Raw genomic sequence first — 21,192 nt, 5'->3', positions numbered from 1 at the left:
GGATGCACAGCAACCACTGGAAACATTTCACTGCCCCTCTTACCAGAGAAGCTATTGCCCACTCTCTTCAGCGCGACTTTGCAGCCATGAGGACTAGAAACCATTTTTCTTTTTGAAAAATAGGTGGTGATATCCTGGGGGAGCTGCATTACAGCCAGCTTCACATTCTGTATCCCCACTGAACCACAACCATTTGGTACAACTTCTCAAACCCACATTGGTTTTTGAATTGTGCTGCATACTAATCAATAAAACGTGCAATTCTCTGGAAGCAGCACTTTCCCAGACTCAGGCAAGTCACCAAGTTAGAGCCACACCTTGTACTCTTCAGTGAGCTATACTGTACCATTTTTAGAGGCACAACCCTTCGTAAGAGCTACTTATGGCGAACTTCATGGGTTGCTGGTGGGAGTTTCCTGTAAAAGGATAGCTAGAACAGAGTGTAAAATCTATGCTTTTCAAATGATGTGTGTAAAAGCCTTTTGGTTCTAAATAATATGGGAAATTGAAAGAATCTCAGTTCTGTCAGTGAAATAATTTAGAAGGAAACCTGGACACAGTGCAACTTGTCTTTTTAATGGCCCTGCTGTGAATCATTATACACTGCAGAGATGGAGGCTATGGTAGCTTAACTGGAAAAACTATGAAGAAGCTATTATAATTCACAGACCAAAAGGAGCCCTCTGTTTCCAAGCTACTCTTAAAGAGTGAGCTCTGGGCCCTGGAATTTCTTTTAGAGTAGGGGCTGCTTTATGTTTACAACACTGCCTAACTTCACCACTTGCTAAAATAATCATTTCTTCTTCTTCTTTTGAAGGGGGTGTGTGTGACAAGAGAATCATGGGAGTCGCGTTAATTGCAGATACATTCATATATGCAAATAACTACACTCAACAGCAGATGCATTGATCCTCAGTGCTCAGGCATACTCTTAAAAAATAGAAATTTGTTGCTGGGTTGAATGCCTGAACCTGCCCAGGCATTGGGTAATCAAGTAATTGCAATTTAAATGAGGTATAAGCATGCATGTATTCTGTATTCACACATCCCTTTAATATGGGAATGTTTCTTTTCAGAAAATTAAGAGTTGTAGAGTTCTGAGTATCCCCCAAAATTGTAGGTTTGCTGATTTAGGTAATGTGTATTAAGGGACATGTTCTGCATCCTCATCTAACTATGACAGAAGAATCGAACTTAAAATCAGAGGCATCAGGATTATAATTTTGAGCTGGGAGCTTCAAAGTACTTAATCAAGATAGGCCTTTCCCAAAATATGAGGTTTGCCATTTTAACTACCTTAATATCAGAGTAAGAGTGGGGTACACAAAAAGGGTTTTACAAAGGATTTTAATGAAGTTGCAAAGTGCTAGATGCAGAGGATTATAGTAGAGCTATAATTCTATAAGGTTGGCAGTCAAGGGAGAACAGTGTGGAAAGTATACAGAGGCAGATAAAGCTTCAGATTTCTCTATAGCACAATTCAAGTTTATTCCATTCATTCTTGCAACACAAACTTAACACAGTATCATTTAGAATCCAATGTCTATGAACCATGATAATGATAAACCAAACTGTGTCAAAATAGTTACATTGTGGAAAAAGGTCAAATATCAAAATGCACAAAGCACTACTTTTCTTCCATCAATTGGGTAGAAAGATGTGATTGTTTTCCCCATTTATAAAATATAAGACTGTTCAGTTTGAGATTTAGCATGCAACACTGCAACTGCTCAACTAGGACATTCCACTCTTACCAGCTTCTTCTATCCATCAATTAACCCATTTAGTACTGCATTAAAGAACTAAGTTAAGAAAGCAATGCCTATACAAAGGGGAGCAGAAAGCTTTAAGACCGCAAGTCATTATTTTAAATTGAAATCTGAAATCTGAAAGGAAAGGAAATATATTGGTGCTAGAATCTGATTTCTAGAGTGCTAGCTTTGACTTCTCTTAAGTTTCCTACCTGGAAAAAGAATTTACTCCAAGAATTTTCACTATTTAAGAGCTAGCATGAGACATTGGTAGCCATCATTCTTCTTCTGAAAAGTAGGATGTGATTTTAGCACATGATCTGTTCACACAAAGATCTAAAGTTGGGTTTGAATTCTTAATTTCTCAGACAGAAAACAGTGGGTGGACCTTTTATGCTATAGCAAATTCAGAAACATTAGTTTGGCTTAGAGCAAACACTTAAGTATTCTGACCCAAGTGGCTAGAATATACTTTATTATAGCCACACATCAGAATCCATCTCTTGTTGCAAATAAAGATGTGCCAGGAAAAAAGAACTGTGCAAAACGCCAACATGATAGTTTTTAAAGAAAAGGCAAGCAGGCAGAGCCTCAAATGTTTGGGCAAAGAACTGCATGAAAGAGGATCAAAGTGATCTAATACTATCTAAGGAGGACTGAAGGCAAATGGACACAGGGTTATGAAATAGCCAGTCATGAAACACAATTTCAATTTCTCCTTCACTTGATCCATCAGGTCTTTCATTTGACTTCAGGAGATATTAAGTGGATCATGCCTACTATGACTAAGAACATTTGATTTAAAATTAATCTGAACATGTTCATTTACTGAATTAGCATCTTCATAAGCCTTTCGTGTCGCATAGGAAGGTGAACATATGACTACACAGACTCTGCATGCAAAGCTTGCTATTTCTACATCACATTCCTGCACCAATACAAAAAAACAAAACAAAACAGATTAACATGGTTCTACTTTTAAGAATGCCTTTAAAGAATCTAGTTTCTTCCCCCCTTTGCTGCTGAATATTTGAATGTTGGGGGTGGTATCAGTGCTAATAAGGGACAAATAAACGGCAATTTAAGATGTAATGCTAGCCTGCAATTTTGCATTGTCTATAGAGGCCATATTCCTAATTCTGTTTTACTAGGGTATACAGGGGGTTTTCCCATTTAAATGAAATGCTTTCAAAATTGAAAAGGTACATTCAATACTATGAAATGTGTATACAAAAGCACACGCCAGTTACCTGGATGACAATGAAGACATTGTATTGCACATCTTGATGCAAAGTCAGTAGAAACTCAGTGGGAAATTTTTAACATGATACAAAATTTATCCATAGTTTCTGAGGAAGAATATCCAAGTGCCATTTGCCCCAGCATCTTCTAATCAACACATTAGCATATTACAAAACCTTATGCCTGAATGTTCCTTAAAAATGTCATCTTTGAAGAGTATTTGTGAAATGTCACGTAGAAAGAAGCATCCTTTATTGGGCAGCAATAAAGGCTGGGTTTCCTTTGGAAACATGACTATTTAATCTGTCAAATTACTTTTTTCATAAACAATGCCATAGCAGTGACTCAAATCTTATTTCAGAGACATATGCATTTTACAAGATCAATGTGTTGAGGATGAAACTAGGGCAAAGGAAGCTCCTGCCTTCTTTAAAAGAATGAAATTAACTTAAACTGAGAGCCATTCCTTCTTTAGTAATTAAGATACTTTGAGTCTAAATCTTGAAGGGCAAAGTCATCATCCTCTAGCACCAATAGGTCTGGAGTTGTCACTTTCTTCCAGTTAATTTTATGATGTGCTGGGGTGAGGAAGTTCCAACTAGAAGTCTTTGAAGAGCAACTCTTACCCAGAACTAAGCACTGTCTATCATCTGGCTGGTTCTTCACAAAATGTTTGGATGGTGGAAAAAACCCCACACAATTTTGATCATCCCTTGGCACCCCTTTTTGAGATGCATTCCTGCTATCACTGTATATTCCATGTTAAAATAGGCAGCCAGAATTAGTGTGGCATCCAACTGTTAAATACTGGGGAATGATAAACCAAAGCCTTCAGCATTGCACAACCTATGTAAGGCACAGGGATACAGTTATCCCACTGCCTTGACTGGGAGATGACAACATAGCAGCACAGGGCTGCTGCTGCCTTTACAAGTTAGAAAGTACAGGGATAGAGCTTCTGTCTGACAAACTTCCAGCAAGACTTAGAAGTACAAGGAAAGTTTGCAGACTAAATTTCAGACTCCATTCTTCACCCCTTCTCCAGCAGAGGTTCAATTTTGCTAGAAATGGGAAAAAATTGTACCCTGAACAAAGTCCTAAGGAGAAACCAATTATATGGATTTCTACTTTCTCCAAGCAGGTTGTCTTTTTGATAGAGGTACCTAACTAGTCTGATTTACTGTGATTTTTTTTCCTCCCTCCCCAATATTTAGCTGAAGAAGCTGGAAGATACAAAGAGTGACAGACAGGCAGCAGTGTGAGGCCACAGGAGAGACATTAGATCTCAGTCCATCCGTCACTGGAGAAGAGCTTTGATTGCCTGATTGTCAGTGGCTTCAAAGGCAGTTAGACCATCTGGCCCTCTCACAGTCTTATCAGCACCCTGTAAAGAGATGAGAAGAGCTGTCACTTTTAGAGAAAAGGTGGAATTACATGTACCAGAAGCAGTTTCTCGTGAGAGGGTCCTGGTACGTTTGTTTTCTTACTTTACAGTCTATATAATTTCTTCAACTAGAGTCACATTGGCTTGACATGGGTGTGTGCGTTAAACAAGAGAGAGATCATTTTCAATTCATTCACCATTAAAAAGACAGGCTTTAAGTAATCTCACAATCCAAATAACACATTTAAGACACTTCAGCCTCTTGGGCCCACTTGAATAATAGTATTTTCACAGTATTAATACACATAAAGTTTTCAATCAAAAGACTCAGTTCTAGTTATCTTAAGACAAAATGCCAATTAAATCCAGATGAAACCCTGGTGTTCCCAAACCCTGCCAATTTGACTCCTCTTCTGATACAGAGCCACAGCCACAATCCTGTTCCAAAGCCTTTATTAGCTTTGCATATACATTGGAGTTTTAGCATACACCTTTAGTGGCCTAGGATCCATTCTGCTAAAGACCTCTCACAGCTCAAGGGTGGAATTCAAAGTGATTGTTCTGTCAGTGCAAATATTTATGTTTGCCTGATGGACTGCTCTTCTCTCTCTTCCCCACACGTGGTGGTCTGGGTTTTTCCCCTGAACCCCCCCCCCCCCAGGAGTTTTGGGTGAGAGGAGGAGGATGGGTAGCCCTGTTGTATTAGCAGGACTTGTGGTGGTTTCCTGCTAGTGCAACGATTTAGTTTAATCTGGTCCCAAGTGTTGCAACTTTTGAAGGAAAAGGAAATTGAAAAAAAGGAAATTAAAGAAATCTAGATGACATTGACCTGTACGCCTACAAGTAACCTATATAAAGCTCCAGAAGGTTACTTGTAGGCGTAGAGGTGTGTGTGTGTGTGTGTGTGTATCAGACTTGCAGAGCATTTCCTCCACACCCACACACACCTTTACATAATGTTGGAAAAGGTTAAGCTCTACAACAGTTAGTATTCCGAGATGCAGTCATTTCAGAGATAAATGGATTGAAACTCTTGTTTAGTTAAAAACCTACCATATTTACGAGTCTAATGCACCATTGAATCTAATGCGCACCTCAATTTTCAGAACCTTGAAACCAAATAAAGCATTTGCTGTTAAATGTAAAAGTGCCATCGAATCTAATCCACACCTTAATTTTTGCAACGTAATTTGGCCAAAAAAGGTGAGCATTGGATTCAAGTAAATGCACTAGTTAAAAGCACTTTGATTATTGCAGACATTGGCCTAGAAGAAAGGTTGATGTTCTCCTTCAAGTAGATTGTCAACTTTCCACGGGTTTGTCTGTCTTTTAAAGGGGATGTCAGGTGGGTCTGAAGTACCGCAAGCACAGAAGTATGGCCCAAAGATGCTTAATGACTCCACTCTGTCAAAGTCAACGCTGTAATAGACCATAGCCAATCACTATGATTAGTGTGTCAGCTATGTCTGGGAACACTCATTCACTTGAAATCGCCACACTCGAAAATTTTCCAAATACACCTTACTTTGAGGTAAAATAATAAATCAATTTGAGCATGTCAGTCTCCACATTATTTGGAGGAAAATGCCATGAGAAAAGAACGCAAAAGGGGCAGAGGGCAAGAAATGACGTCTGGCTTGAGTGCTCCTGTACTACTTGCAGAAGGGGGGGGGGATAAGGAACAAATGCTTTCTTTGCTGTAGATCCTACAGGGGTCTTAATGTTCCACAACATTGGTAAACATTTATGTTGCATTATGAAGCTAGTATAGATTTAATTTCTTTTTAACTAGCCTGCAGATTGAAATAATGTATCTTGCTCTTTGGGTAAAGGGTTGAGGAATGTTTCCTACTCAAACTAGAAACTCAAGAGGTTTTGTCAAGATACACGGAAAAGTATAGAAAGAAAACCAACAGTACTTTAAAATAAATAAATCTCAAATACAAACTATGTTTCAACTATAGGACTAAAAAGATTGTTAAAATGGGGTAGAAATATAATCATGCATATGCACCGATGCCATCAATTCAGTGTAGGGTAATCAAGGCACGTCTATCTAAAACAACGAAAAATTGGGCAGCAGATTATTGGAAGTGGTCAGCAGGTGGGGGGAGTTTTAACACAGCAAGCCACCGCCACCACATTTCAGTGTTCCAGGATCCACTGAGATCTAATTGCTTTTCTTTTTCTTCTTTTTTTTAAAAAAAGTAATCCATACTATCAACTCATTTGTGATAGAGCAAACTCATACTGATGTGATCAAATACACTTTCTGAATCAAAGGCAGAAACTACTGGCGTTGACTAAAAAAGAATCTTGAATGTCTTCTCCAAATTTTCTCTTTGTTCTTTTTATACCCTTCCCATATACTCAGTACCAGAGTTGAAAAAGCACAAAGTGACACTAACTAGCTTCCAAGCCTTTATTTTAAAGTCAAAAGATGAATCTACAGACTTGACTCCACAAGTACTTTAAGGACAAAGAAGACAATTCATAACCTACTTCTGCTGGCTTGACGTTTTAGTCTGAGTGAATCCTAGCAAGCTCTCTCTATATTTTTCAGACAAACAGCAAGTAAACACACACAATTTTAACTCAAGAGAACCACAGTATTTTGTTATCATGAGATGGTATGTGTCCTATTAAACCTCCAAAGGGGAAAAGCTCTCAGAATAAATTGGCTTTATTTTCCTTAGTTTGAGAATGTTGAAGTTTAGTTTGAGAATGTTGAAGTCAACCACATACTATGGGTGTGTGCATTTGCTTCAGACAAATCCCAAAATCCAGAATCAAAGTGGGATATTTCATATATTTGGGAGTCAGCCAAAGCAAAGCAATTTCCTTATGAACTGTTCCAAGGCAACCCTGTCTGTTTCCAACACTTCAGGACCTATTCAAATGCACAAACACTGAAAATTCATACTCTCTTACCCCTAGATGCTCTCCCTATAAAGAAAATACCAGGGAAGTGAGGGGTGTACTTTTGTAACTGACAGCTGTAGCTCTCAACCAGAGGATTTTACAGGGCTCTTTTTTTTCTTCTAACTTCCCGTCAGTACCCAAGGTGGAACTTATCAGAAAGTCTTCCAGTGTTTTTCCACTGTTTTTTGTGACTGTGTGTCAAGTAGCAGCAGTACTGAAGGCTTCTAATAATGGACTGAGAAGCACCAATAATTCATGGTTCACACACAGTGTCCAAGGCAGACAGGAACATGAAGTCTCATTGAGTCCCCACAACCTGAGTCAAGCTCTCCTTGTGCTTTCTCCCTGGCTGCTGATTCAAGGAGGGCAAGGCACCATTTTCTGGCACCATCATAAGCCTGCCAGAAGCTTATGATGGGTAACAAAGATATAGGTACCAGAGTTTGTGGAGGTGCTGTGAGATAGCTGTGCAGGAAGAGCTTTAGGAGCATAGATGCTCCTAATATAGAGCCAGTCATGAGATCTGGGCTTGCAAGTTCTGAAACAGAGAAAAGAGGACACACACATACACCCTCTTTCCCTGAAAGAAAAGGGTGTTGATGGATCTCTCGGGCTTTGCAAGCAGGTAGGTTTATATAGTTTGCACCACACTTTTTTTGGGGTGTTGTGCCTCGGCATTTCTCCTCTCCTCCATGTCCCATGCATACAAAACCACTGAAGGGAGAGAATTCTTTTGAAAAACAAAACACACCCCACATTTTAAAGATCCCAATTGGCCTAAATTATATAGTATGCATAACAATATAGCAGGCACTTTGACATAGATGTTGAGAAAGTGCCATCTATTCATCCCATCAAAGATAAAGCTTTTGAAAAATTTTGGTGCTAACTGAACCCCCCAAAGTACCCCCCCTCCATTTATCATAATTCCTACCGGTAGTCCCTGCACTTATTCTTCTGGAATCTTACAGGTTACTTAACTAGAGATGTCTCTGTCATATCATTTAGCCGTTTTCATACCAATTGCCCACAAAACCACAGGGAGGAAGCAAATCTCTTTCTAAGTTCCCCTTAAACTGTAAGGCTGTCCAACACAACTCCTCATTACACCTGTCAGTGTGAAATATGGCAAATTTTGTCCTACAGAAGAGACTACAAGTTTTATCTCATTATGTCAGAGAGCAGAACAACTATAGCTATTTGTTGATTTCCCCATTATAGTCACTGGGGACACCAAGTTTCAGATTTTCCAAAGCAGGGTTCTGATTCTGACCAGAGGTGAAGTGTGTGGTCTGTGAAATGGTTTCAGCCAAAATCAGCCACATTCCAGATTGTCTATCCAATGTGCTAGAAAACATGTAGCCCAAACTTTGTAACAGAGCACATCCTTTGTATGCAGGAGGCTGAAGGCTGACTCACCAGCATCTTCATCTATGTAACTTCAGGTAGCAGCATTGGGAAAGAAACCATGAAGAGCCAGTCACCAAGCAGTCATCTGTTCTGTGCAGTACAATGGTGTGACAAGCTCTCACTTAGAACAAGCTTTTCATCTACTAAATATGTGGCTCTTCTAAAACTTCCTGTAAGAAGTTTCCATAGCTGCCAAGTTTTCCCTTTTCTCGCGAGGAAGCCTATTCAGCATAAGGGAAAATCCCTTAAAAAAAGGGATAACTTGGCAGCTATGGAAGTTTCTCTCCTTGCTTGACTAGCCTCTAGGAGACTTTCAAGACTAAATCATAGCAAAAAGGAAGACGCTGTTGACTGTAGGCTTAGTTTTTCCCAAGTTATGTTAAAAGCCTTGTCCTTAGCTTCTCTTCTTCTGTCTCTTGACTATTTTAATATTGTGAGCCTATGGGCACGGATTTCCATTCTTCCATTTTTGTATAGTGCCCACTGGGTAATACTAAGTAATAGGAAAGAGCCACTGAGATCAATAAGCAACTTAACCGAGAGGAGAAAATTGCAGGGGAGAAATAGTAGACACAGGAAAGGTTAAGCATCCTTACCTCTCACCTGCTAAGTCATAACCAATGTAAGTCCATTGATTTCATTGTGCCTACTCCCCGCATGACTTGGCTGGATTCCACCCAATGAATATTAGGCTTTTTTAAAAAAAATGATGAAATGTTTGAAGGCAGTGTGGAATTTGTTAAGTTGCTGAATGATTAACATACCATCAGGCAGGTCTCCACTTCTTACCTTTGACAGGAGTAACTTCACACAAGACACATGGCCTTCATAAACTGCTGAAAGGAGTGGAGTGATGTTGTGTTTGTCTGGAGCCTGTAAGAAAGAGAAATGAAGTTACACAATAAATTCCATCTACAATATACTATATCTACTAATGCTCAGATATCACTTTCTTGGCAGGTGGGTATCTGCCAAAAAGGGTACTGTTGCACACAGCACATATTTAGCCAGCTGCAATGTTGCTAAATGAAAGCAAGTCCAGACCTACACTTTACTTCTGCAAAAACATGTTCCTAGTTTTCCTGAAATGCTCTATAAATGCTGTTAATTATTGGAATTGGTTACCAAACAGAATTACATCAGGCTACAGCAGGGGGAAGGATGGGAGGCAAGACCATTCCGAAAAAGTAGCTCCTTTAGTCTCCTATTCTCCCTGAAGTGTTTCATCCCAGCTAGTCATTATAGGAACTTCATACATTTAAGAATTTGGGCATGGATTTTCTTGATTTTCTCTTTTCTATAGATTCTTTTCCCTTTTTGTATCATGGCTTTTAGACTACAAACCTAAGGGTAGATGTTGCCCTGTTTGTTACTGATTCATCTAGGATATTTTTTGGTTGATGAACAGTGTGAAAATATTTACATAAAAACTTAGTATACAAAACACATTAGAAAACTGGCAGACTTTAACCTGAATAGAAGACAGTTACTACAGACAGCAGTTTCTATGATAATATCAACTACTATTATCTTACTAGAATACTAATAATGAAGCAGATTTATCTTCTCATAGGTCTAACATGAACCAGACAGGAATTGAATTGTATCAAATAATATGGAAGTGTAAAAACTCACTTCATACAAATTGTGTAGTGAACTGTTGAATCATTCAAATGTCTGAGCCATCCAGATTAACCAGATTATTTTTAATTATCAGCCAGTTACTAAAGACTGGAGACATATTAGTTTTCACAGTGCTGAATGTAGCATAAGAAGCATTTTACTTATGAACTCATCTCATGATCTCTTCTAATGAATATTCTGTTTTTGTGTTGTTTAAAATACATGCAAAACCTGTTTGAACAAGAGGCAACAGTGGAGCAAATATTGCTGCTGCTGCTGCTATTACTACTACTACTACTAATATGCACATACATCCAAGGGCAACTATGCCTCTACATCATCGTTTTGAAATGCACAGAAAACTATCATTTGTCTTCAGCCAAAGACAGAACTTTACCAGAACTAGACAGCATTTTAATCAACATACATACATTCATATCAGCTCCTTTTAGTAGAAGGAACTCCAGGATCTCAAGCTGTCCACAGTCTGCAGCATAGTGAAGAGGTTTCCTCCCACCTTCCAGTGTCCGATTAACATCTTCACCCTTCAGAATTAAAAAAGGTTAATAATTTTATAGCATTCTACGTCAAATTTAGCTCTGAGATCTAACTATGGTCATTACTCAAACATAGCAGACAACACTTGCTTAAAACTCTTGCTCAAAACTCTTGCTCAAGACATTACAGCAATATGGGGAAGGTAATCTGCAAAGCAATGCCTCATTTCAAGAACCAGGAGTGTAGGGACCCAGGTGGCGCTGTGGTTAAACCACTGAGCCTAGGGCTTGCTGATCAGAAGGTCGGCGGTTCGAATCCCTGTGACGGGGTGAGCTCCCGTTGCTTGGTCCCAGCTCCTGCCAACCTAGCAGTTCGAAAGCACGTCAAAATGCAAGTAGATAAATAGGAACCACTACAGCGGGAAGGTAAACGGCGTTTCCATGTGCTGCTCTGGTTTGCCAGAAGCGGCTTTGTCATGCTGGCCACATGACCTGGAAGCTATACGCCGGCTCCCTTGGCCAATAATGCGAGATGAGCGCGCAACCCCAGAGTCGGTCACGACTGGACCTAATGGTCAGGGGTCCCTTTACCCCTTTACCTTTACCTAATCAGCAAAGCAATGCCTCATTTCAAGAACCAGGAGTGTCAAAATTTATATCCATAGTGCATGTTGCAAACCAATTTGTTTTTCCTATTCCAATAATCCCTCTATACCTCCTTTCACTTTTGATCTGTTCATAGCTCGAAAGTTCACCATTATTAGGACTAATAAATGTACAGCAGCTGGTATTAACGTAGCAGTGAATACTATTAGAAGTTATTTAAGAAGTAGTTGTTTTGGAAGCATGACCTCTCAGTTGCTTACAAATTTCTGAAGTATCTTAACAGTATCTTCTTTAACTATATCTCTCCCCCAAAACAAAACAGTTAAGAAGCTTCAATGTTGTATTGTTTTTAACACTCGATTGGGAGCTGCCCAGAGTGGCTGGGGAAACTCAGCCAGATGGGCGGGGTAGAAATAAAAAAATTATTATTATTATCATTATTAGCTAACAGTAATTCTCTTCACGGTGCAAAAGATCTCCAAGATTCGCCTAAATGGTGCTAGCCAAAAACCACAAGCATTATGCAATTAAGGAAATAAAACCATGTAGAGGGGGGAGGGGGGAGAAACAATTTAAAAACAGCTCACAGATGTTTAGTGCAGCAGTAGCTGCCAATGTGGTATTCACCAGGAGCTGTTGAACTCCAACTCTCATCATCCCAAGACTGCATAGCCACTGGTCAAGGATGGGAGTTGTGATCAAACGCCTGAGCACCACCATCATATTGGCTACCCATGATCCAGTGGCAGTTAGTTCAAATGAGCATCATGCATTTTTAGCTCTCCTTCTAGTTTTCATAATTATACATTGACTACTCACAGATATGCTTGGAATGGTAACAATAACCATTGCTATATGAAGGGAAACAATTTGCTAAATACTTTGAAATAATTTGCTAAATGCTAAATAATGTGAAATGTGTTTTAGTTGAAGCTGATTTGTAAACATAAGACCAGGTATCGGCAACCTCCGGCCCATGGGCTGGATGCGGCCCACAGAGGCCATTTATCTGGCCCATGAGCCGCCCGGTCACCGAGCCACCTGATCAGCAAGTCCCTGCACCGCGCTAAACTGGCAGAGCGTGGCGCGGGGACTTGCTGAGTGGTGCCAAAAATGGCATCTGCCCACGCGCAGATGCCAGTAACAGCGTCTGGGCATGCCCAGACGTCGGAAATCACTTCTGTGCATGTCCAGGCATGCGCAGAAGCGATTTCCGGTGCCACGCTGCCCATGTCCAGAAGCTGGAAATTGCTTCCGCGCCTTCCTGAGCATGCGCAGATGCAATTTCCGGCGCTCTGGACATGGGCAGCGCAGCACCAGAAATAGCTTCTGCGCAAGTCCAGAGTGTGTCCGGCCCACGGACCAGCGTCAGTGGCGATGATCCGGCCCACAGCCAGAAAACATTGCCGATGCCTGCATAAGACTATGACTGCTGGGTTAAAGGTCCATCAAGTCCTACATTATGTTTCCTCCATAGGCCACAAGATGCTTTGTGAAGCAACCTAGAAGTCCATAAAGGCAACTGGTATTCCCTGGTATAGTGATTCTGAACCTAGAGGTTCTACACAACTATTAACAGACATAATCTTCACAAAATTTATTGTTTTTCTTGATTAGATTAAAAGCTACTACCAAATTCTGTATACTGTCCATGTATTTTGTCTGATATACATTCAAGTATTATATAGAGTACTTAAAGCAAGCACTGTATGAAAATTCTGAAGGATCCACACACCATAAACTTCTTAAAAGATTGTATCATGTCCCAAGTTCAATGACCCAATAAATTCCTTAACTCAATTAATTAGAAGTTTCCAAGAATGTAGCAATTCACTCTGCCACAATATACTTTTTGGCATACTTCTGGCACAACAACAGTAGCAACTTTTCTTTTATGGTTCAGAATTTCAGAATTGCTGAATGTACCTTTCATTTATTAGAACTCAAAGGCTTCCAGACCATATAGATACTGTGCTTCCAGCTCTGAATAAGACTCTTGATAAAGTCTAATCATTTAAATTCCTCCATTCATTTGCATCTCAAATTATAAGACTGAATTAAATTCTTATTGTCTTTACTCATTTGATGCACCATGACATCAGAACATTTAAAAAGCACAATGAATAAATTTAGTGATAAAACTTTTAATTGTGCAACTCGAAGTTTATAATTTAAAATGTTCATTGCTTTTCCTTTTGATTATTAAGCCAAGCCAACTATCTTTGCTTTTGCCTGTCTTTTGCATTTCCCTTTTGTTACACTAAAAGATTATTTCTCTGAATACTGAATTCAGTCAAACTGTTACAGAATGCTCATCAGCATTAATGCCCTAATCACTTGAGACCACTGAATGCACCTCTTGTTCTGATAATACCAACTCCTATCCTGAACAGCAATATAAAAATCCACTTCATGTACCTTCTTCTCAGCTTCGAACTAATAAGCACTTAAAGGCTCTTTTCAGGTCAATATTACCTCCTCTATTCATACATGTAATGTATAACCTAAGGGAAATATGTGTCAGTATAAGAAAACCTATTTTTTAAAAAACCCATAACAATATTCATTCTAAGAAAAGGATTCTTATAGTATATCCCTTCAAGAAGAAGTAAAAATGAAAGTCTAGATTCCAATTAAAGTTTTTGAAGTGTCTCAAGACTGAAAACGTATCCCAGAAGTCTTATATTTCTTCACGGTGAATGTAAACCATCAGATAGTGGAATAATTCTCACACAGAGTAAAAGGTTCTGGGTTGGCTGCAATTACTTAGGAAAAAGATCTTGAAGATGAAAGCAGCAAGCTCTCAGAAGTCAGCAACTTGGCTTTCTTAAGACCAACATTATTCGGAAAGGAACTGAGAAGACACAAAGTAACAAGCCCCTATAAAATATAAATCTAAACCTACAGTCCTCATATCACACACAAAACTCAAGACAAATTTCAAAAGTCCTCTGCAAGTGATCTGTTCCTGCTGGGTAGAAAGCAGGAGGGGAGAGAGAAAAAGAAAGGGGGGTCCTTCTTTTGGCTCTGTCCCAGTCCAATCCTTCAAGTCAGCCCTTCTCACAATTGGCATGTGCCCAAGACGATACTCCTGAAAGAATGCAGGCCTCAGCAGAAAAAGAAAGAAGGAAAGATTGCCCACTCTGATCTACAGCAGGCTGATTTTTAGAACACCTATTTGCTTCAGTTTCTTTACGTCAAAGAAAAGGAACCACAGACAGTAGAGAAAAGAGCAACTAAATTATCAGGTGAGAAGCATAAATTTTCCCAGAGAAAGAAAAGACATAGATTTGAGTCTTTTCAAAGCTTCGAAAGACTCGAGGAATGTTGTGATGTTTAAAATTAAATGCACAGGGGGGAGTTAATAGAACTCAACCCAAGAATTGTGGTTACCTTGATGAAACTGGCAAATTATCTGATTTAAGGCAAATTTAAGATCTAGGACATGAAATTTGCTACATTCCTGTGGTGAGTGGTAAACAAAGGAGAACTGATTAAGTGTTGTGTATACTGCCCCGTCTAGCTTTTTAAAGAAGAGAGGCAGCAAATGAGGAAATGTGAACTCTGAACCAGGCCTCCTTAGTTGTGGAAGCAAGAACATCTCATCCAGGAATAGCTGGGGACATGGCTGAGCCTTTCTATATGTCAGTGCGCTCATCTGTATATGTCAGATTACAAGAGTCTTAGAACCACGATATAATCATTTTGATACTGAAATGTTCACAGCAAACAGGTACATTCATCCAACACAAGTACAGGCCCAATAGAAGGAAGAAGAGTTGTTTGAATTGGCCCTTGGCTTTAATTAAAGTTTTTCAGTTCTTTTGCTTCAGATTCTCTAACCCTTAATCACTTTGTCAAACCTGCCAGAAAATCAGGAAGCTGATGTGCTATATGAGCAGGCAAGCACAAAAGTCTCCCCGTCTATTGAATTGACATCACACTCTTTCACTATATTCTTTTTGGCACCTGCTTAAAATATTTTTGTTCAGGGAAGCTATTCAGACAAGTAGATGTTAATGTGTTTACTGCTGATTGTAATTGCTTTTTAAACAAATGTTTTAATTACCTATTTTAACTGTTTTATTTATACAGTGGTACCTCGGGTTATGAACGCGATCCGTTCCGGGTCGCAGTTTGTAACCCGAACTGCCATTTTGCGCATGCGCAAATTGCGCGTGCCGCTTCTGCGCATGCGCAAAAATACTTCCGGGTTTGCGCAGTTCGTAACCCGAGGTACGACTGTAATGGTAATATTTCTTATAAACTGCTTAGGCTTTGCTACAATCAAGCAGCATATAAATATTGTTTAAAAAACATAATATAAAATGTGGCCTTCTACATATTGTTGAACATCTAGTCCCATCTGTCCCAGCCGGCATAGCCAATGGTCAAGGATGAATGGAGTTGTAGTCCAACACCTGAAGGACCACAGGTTTCCTAATAATAATAATAATAATAATAATAATAATAATTTATTATTTATACCCCGCCCATCTGGCCGGGTTCCCCCAGCCACTCTGGGCGGCTTCCAAAAAAAAACAGAAATTCTAAAATACAGAAATCCATCAAATCCTATCACTGGTCTAACCAAAGTCTCTAAACAGGAGGTCTGGAAATAATGTTTGGGGTGGAGGAAAAAAGGACAGTTGAAAGAAAAAAGTTTAAAGTGAGCACTAGAAAAATTTCAACATGAAACCAGCAGAGGCTGTTATCAGGAGCTGACACAGATCAAGCAGAAACAGAAAGGATTTACTGTAGTGCAGTCCAACACATCTTTGAGTACAGCAGATAGCATCAGAAATGCATGGACTACAAGACACAGAGGGACAGTAGTATTTATCGGGCTAGTTGAATATACTCATGACTCAATTAGAGCTGATGAGACTTTCATACTGAGAAAATTGAGTTCAGCCAATAGGTTTTCGTAGAATCCTACTTGACCCAAGTTGTGCTCTAGACCTACCCCATTTGTTGCAGTGAATCCAGATGCTAGAGCATTCCTAACAGATGGCTATCCATCCCATGCTTGAAGAATTCCAGGGAGGGGCTCATCAAAACCCTAGGTAATTGGCTCCATTGTCATACTATTACTCTCATTACTGCCTCCAGGCAACAGAGAACAAGACTTTGCCCCTTTCTATACAGTGTTCCAAATATTTGAAAAGTGCTATTAAGACCCTTCTTAAACTGCTCCTCTCCAGGTTCAACAAACCTGGTTCCTTCAACCTTTCTTCACAGGACTTGTTTTTCATACCAATGGCCATCTTTGTTGCTCTCCTCTGAAACTTGCTCGAACTTGTTCACATTCTTCTTATAGTGTAGGACCCAGGAATTTGAAACAGTACTCAAGATGAAGTCTGATTATTGATTAATTTATTATGAATCAAGACCTGTCAAATCAAACCCCATTATAAGCCCATTCACAGTTTTAAAGTATTTGTGCCTAACTGCAGTCAATTGTACATGCATGGCCAGCTGATAAGCTTCTCTTGTCACATAGGTTTATCATATAATCACAGAGTTGGAAGGGACCCCAAAGGAATTTCAACTAAAGCATCCAAGACAGATGGCCATCCAACCTCTGTTTAAAAACCTCCCGAGGCAGTCTGTTCCACTGTCAAACAGCTCTTAAGTCAGAAAGTTCTTCCTTATGTTAAGTAATGTGCTAAGTAGACACCTATGCAATTCAAATGCAAAAAATGGAACCTAGAACCAGCAGATTCATACCTTCAGAACTCAATAGAAGAGGCTGAACATATGTTTATGACTACTTCACACAAATATGATCACCGCTATAATGTCCTGTTGTACCATACATAATATACATCAAAGGATCAGACAAAGACATATTCCATATTACTAATTGTACCCTAGGGAAGGCAGCTTTCTTTCTTTTATTAGCCTAAAGGAGTAGGATGGAAAAGTAGATGAGTGCATCTCTCTTAACTCCCTGTTTGCATGCTATTTCAAGCTGGAATGAACCCCACAGTTGTAGCTATTGCTATTGCTATTTAGTATTTAATTCCTGCTTTTCTACATTAAGTACCCAGGGCACCTTAAAAAAATAGAGGTGTTATTAATATATAAATTGATTAACATGACCACCACCAAACCCTAACACAATAAGGTCAAATCTAAATTTTAAAGTGATGTATGTCTATCCTGGAATTTGTACACCATTTACAAATGTCCTACATAGGTTGCATAAATTCTTCACCAAGTATTCTTCAGTACAGGTACAGGTATCAGTCTACAGCAGGCACCTTGTCCAAAATTGTTTGCCAGAGCCTAAACAAATCTATAGCTACAAGCTGGGTGAAGTGATTTTGTTGTAGATACACTTACTTTCCCTCTTCCCTGACGTTCAGGTTTTATGGAACCTACATCCCTTCATTCTATAGACTTTTGTGAAGTAGAATAGCCTACTTCTATAGTATATAAAACAACAACACTAATCAGACCAAAGGTCTACCCAGCTAAACTACCCAATTACTTAGCGAATGAGTTGGGCAAGTCTAATTTAAAAGCAAAAGGGGAACACTGATGAGGAGGGCAGAACTTTCCTGCCTGCAGCTTCTCTCCTCCTCAAAAGAGGTCTGATAAGTAGCCTGACACTGAGGTCTAGCGCCGAGGGCCTTCTGGCGGTTCCCTCACTGCGAGAAGCAAAGTTACAGGGAACCAGGCAGAGGGCCTTCTCGGTAGTTGCACCCGCCCTGTGAAACGCCCTCCCATCAGATGTCAAAGAGATAAATAACTACCTGACATTTAGAAGACATTTGAAGGCAGCCCTGTTCAGGGAAGTTTTTAACGTGTGACATTTTAATGTATTTTAATTTTTTGTTGGAAGCCGCCCAGTGTGGCTGGGGAAACCCAGCCAGATGGGCGGGGTACAAATAATAAATTACTTATTATTATTATTATTATTATTATGAACACAAGAGCCACAGGGGGCTTCAGTGTCCTCACTTCTTTCTACACGATTAAATGTGAAATTTCCCCTAACACCTAGAACTATTGCCCTAACATCATTTTTGGACCCAACTTCTACCAAAACTTCCGTCTTCCATTTCCAGGAAACTGCACCTTATCCAAGGACACCCAATTTTACAGCCAGGCTTTGGTAGTTGAAAGCTCAATTTGGTGTACTGTACATGGTTCTCTTTACCTCCATTTTATCCTCACAAGAACCCTGTGAGGCAGGCTAGGCTAAGAGACTGCGACTGACCAGCGTAACTCAGTTTCATGGCTGAGCAATGATTTGAACCCTGGTCTCTCAGGCACTGGTTTAACACCAACCACTAAACAAAACTGGCTCTCTTATAAATCTGCCTACCCTATTTCTGATCTCAGTTATACCACTAGCCCTGGAGGCAGAAGGCTCTGCAGATCAGCTACTGTATTTGTTTATTTGAACACCAGAAACATGAAAGTAGACAATGAAATATTTTTGCTGACAAGCTTTCACTTCCACCCTTGCACAGAACAGCACAAGAGGCTGTTATGCCCAGTTTTTAATGAATGTTTGAATAAGAGAGAATATATAACTGAATGGCAAAAGGTGCATCTCACCATCATGCATGCTTCTCCAGTTCTTATGAGATGGATTAATTGGTTCTTAACACAACTTAACTAGTTATACACTCTCAACCGGACTACTAAAGTCTTAATCCTCCCCACTTAGTTTTTCCAATGCTAGTTTATTTTATCACCTTTGGCTCAATAAGAACCTAGTGGGTACTAAGGTCTTCCATTCAATGTTTTCATTGCTATTTTATTTCATCACCATTTGCTCAATTAAAAACCCAGCAGGAAGTTGGGACACCTATCTCATTTCCTTCACACTCTTATTGATGCCGTGATTATATTCTGTTCCATGCTATAAAAAAATCAAGCACAGATATAGCAGGTAAGGACCACACACTGGAGAAAGAAAGGGTGTGGTTTTACGTTTGTAGCATACAATTCACCCAATATAATTTTGGAGTGGGGCAATTCTGCCCTCTAACCCATTGGGGCGGGGGGGGGGGAGGTTCAGAAACAGCGATCTGGGGAAAGAGGGAGGATGCTTGAACCACTATAAAACTGACGAGGGACGATGGCACGCTCCCCACAAGCAAGCTCAAGCATAAGGGTGGGCGGGGACTAGGCCTCTAGCAGGAGGAAGAGGCAAAGCCTTCCCTTCAGCTTCCACCGCGGCGTCAGGAAGGATGCAGCTCCACAACCCAAACGAAGAGGGGCGGGCGGGGAGGGGATCACCCACCACCCAAATCATTTCCGGTGCCCTGGAGCAAAGCAAGAGCACCTCTGAGCATGTGTGGGTTGCGACACCGACACACACACACACACACGGCCTCCAGAGAGTAGCAGGGGAGGAGCTCGGGCTTGAGCCCCGGCACCTTTCGTTTTGCGAAGCACATGACGGCGGGTCCTGGGGGAAAGAAGGGGGAGCCCCGCCTCAAGGCCAGGAAGCGGCGCCCAGGCTCTCCCGCCCGCCCTCCCTCCTCCCGTACCCTCGGCGGCCTTACCTTGGCCACGTAGTCCTTCACTTCGTCCAGGTCTCCGTTCTTGAGGGCCCACATGAACTCCTTGTCAGACATAACGGCTGCCGCCCTGACAGGGGACACGGCGAGAGGGCCTGGCAGCGTTCGCGCGACGAGGGGCGGGGGAAGAGGAGATGGGCGGGGCTGGACCGGAAGCGGGCGCGGCGTTGGTGGCAGCGGCGGTTGGGCCGCTGCCTCTCGCGGCGGTGACGGCCGTTGCCACGCCAACGGCGCTCGTTGGGCGCGCCTTACTCACGGAGAGGCCGGCAGAGGGGGAAACTCTGCGTCCGCCTTTAACGTTTCGAGTCGTTTATACTTTAAATGAAGTGTGGTTTTAAAACAACGATAACAAAAAAAACCTCCGCGTTTCGCATCCTCCCCACACCGCTTCCGCTTGCTTGCCCCGCCCCCACAGAAAAAAGAAAAGTGTGACAAGCCGGCGGAATCGCGCATGCGCCATGGGGGAAGAATCCTGTCTTTAGCTGCCTCTTTTTTCCCCTCTTCTGCCTTCTGCGCGGTAAGGAAGGGACGGGCTGCGGAGCATGCGCAGGGAGGAGCGTCCAAGTCGCTCATGGAAACGAGAATGGACCGGCGGATTTTTTTTTTAAAAAAAAGCAGCGCGCATGCGTCTTATTCCCTCTAGGTCAACTCGTTCAAACTTAATCCGGCCAAGTCGTTGGGTAGCTTCCGTGTTCGCGCATGCGTAGATGGTTTTGGCTGTGATGGGTGGTGAGGCATTCTGATTCACCAATACCGTACAATTTAAGGTCGCGAAAGGAGCTTCATGCTCTCAGGGTTTACTCTGAAGTAACACCCCCCCCCAGATTTCAACGGGGCTTGCTCCCCTAAGTATGCGTGCAGGTCCTACTTAGCACTAGGTCCCATTGAGTTCAGCAAGGCTTACTCAGGTAAATGCAGCTTTAGGCTGCAATCCTGTGCACGCCAATAGCTCAGTCCTAACCATGCCTGCTCAGAAGTAGGGCCTGTTGAGTTCAGTAGGGTTTACTCTAGGGAAAGTGGGGTTAGGATTACAGCCGCACTCCCCTGACACTCAGTGGGACAGGCTTTTGAGTAGACATGCTGTGACAGGACAATCCTATACAGTACAAGGCTGTTGAATTTATAGCTCTTCAGATCGTAGAACAAATGCCAAAACTTCAAGGAAAAGAGGTGGGAATATTTTCTTAACATTTCTGCTCCTGTTACCCTCTTTA

At 41.0% G+C, this 21,192-nt stretch overlaps 1 protein-coding gene across 1 annotated transcript; it reads right to left on the bottom strand.

The window, feature by feature from the left end:
* Positions 1-1,639: 1,639 nt before the first annotated feature.
* On the bottom strand, positions 1,640-20,122 carry MTPN (myotrophin). Its single transcript, XM_035127995.2, has 4 exons — positions 19,964-20,122; positions 10,764-10,877; positions 9,499-9,582; positions 1,640-4,377 (listed from the first exon to the last, which is right to left on the bottom strand). Exons 1-4 carry the CDS (start codon positions 20,033-20,035, stop codon positions 4,291-4,293), a joined length of 357 nt encoding a protein of 118 aa, XP_034983886.1. The 5' UTR covers positions 20,036-20,122; the 3' UTR covers positions 1,640-4,290.
* Between the last annotated feature and the right edge of the window lie 1,070 nt (positions 20,123-21,192).

Source organism: Zootoca vivipara, chromosome 10, assembly GCF_963506605.1.
Source record: "Zootoca vivipara chromosome 10, rZooViv1.1, whole genome shotgun sequence".
Classification (NCBI taxonomy): domain Eukaryota; kingdom Metazoa; phylum Chordata; class Lepidosauria; order Squamata; family Lacertidae; genus Zootoca; species Zootoca vivipara.
The sequence above is the reverse complement of the archived record's forward strand: the minus strand, read 5'-3'. Positions and strand labels throughout refer to the sequence as shown.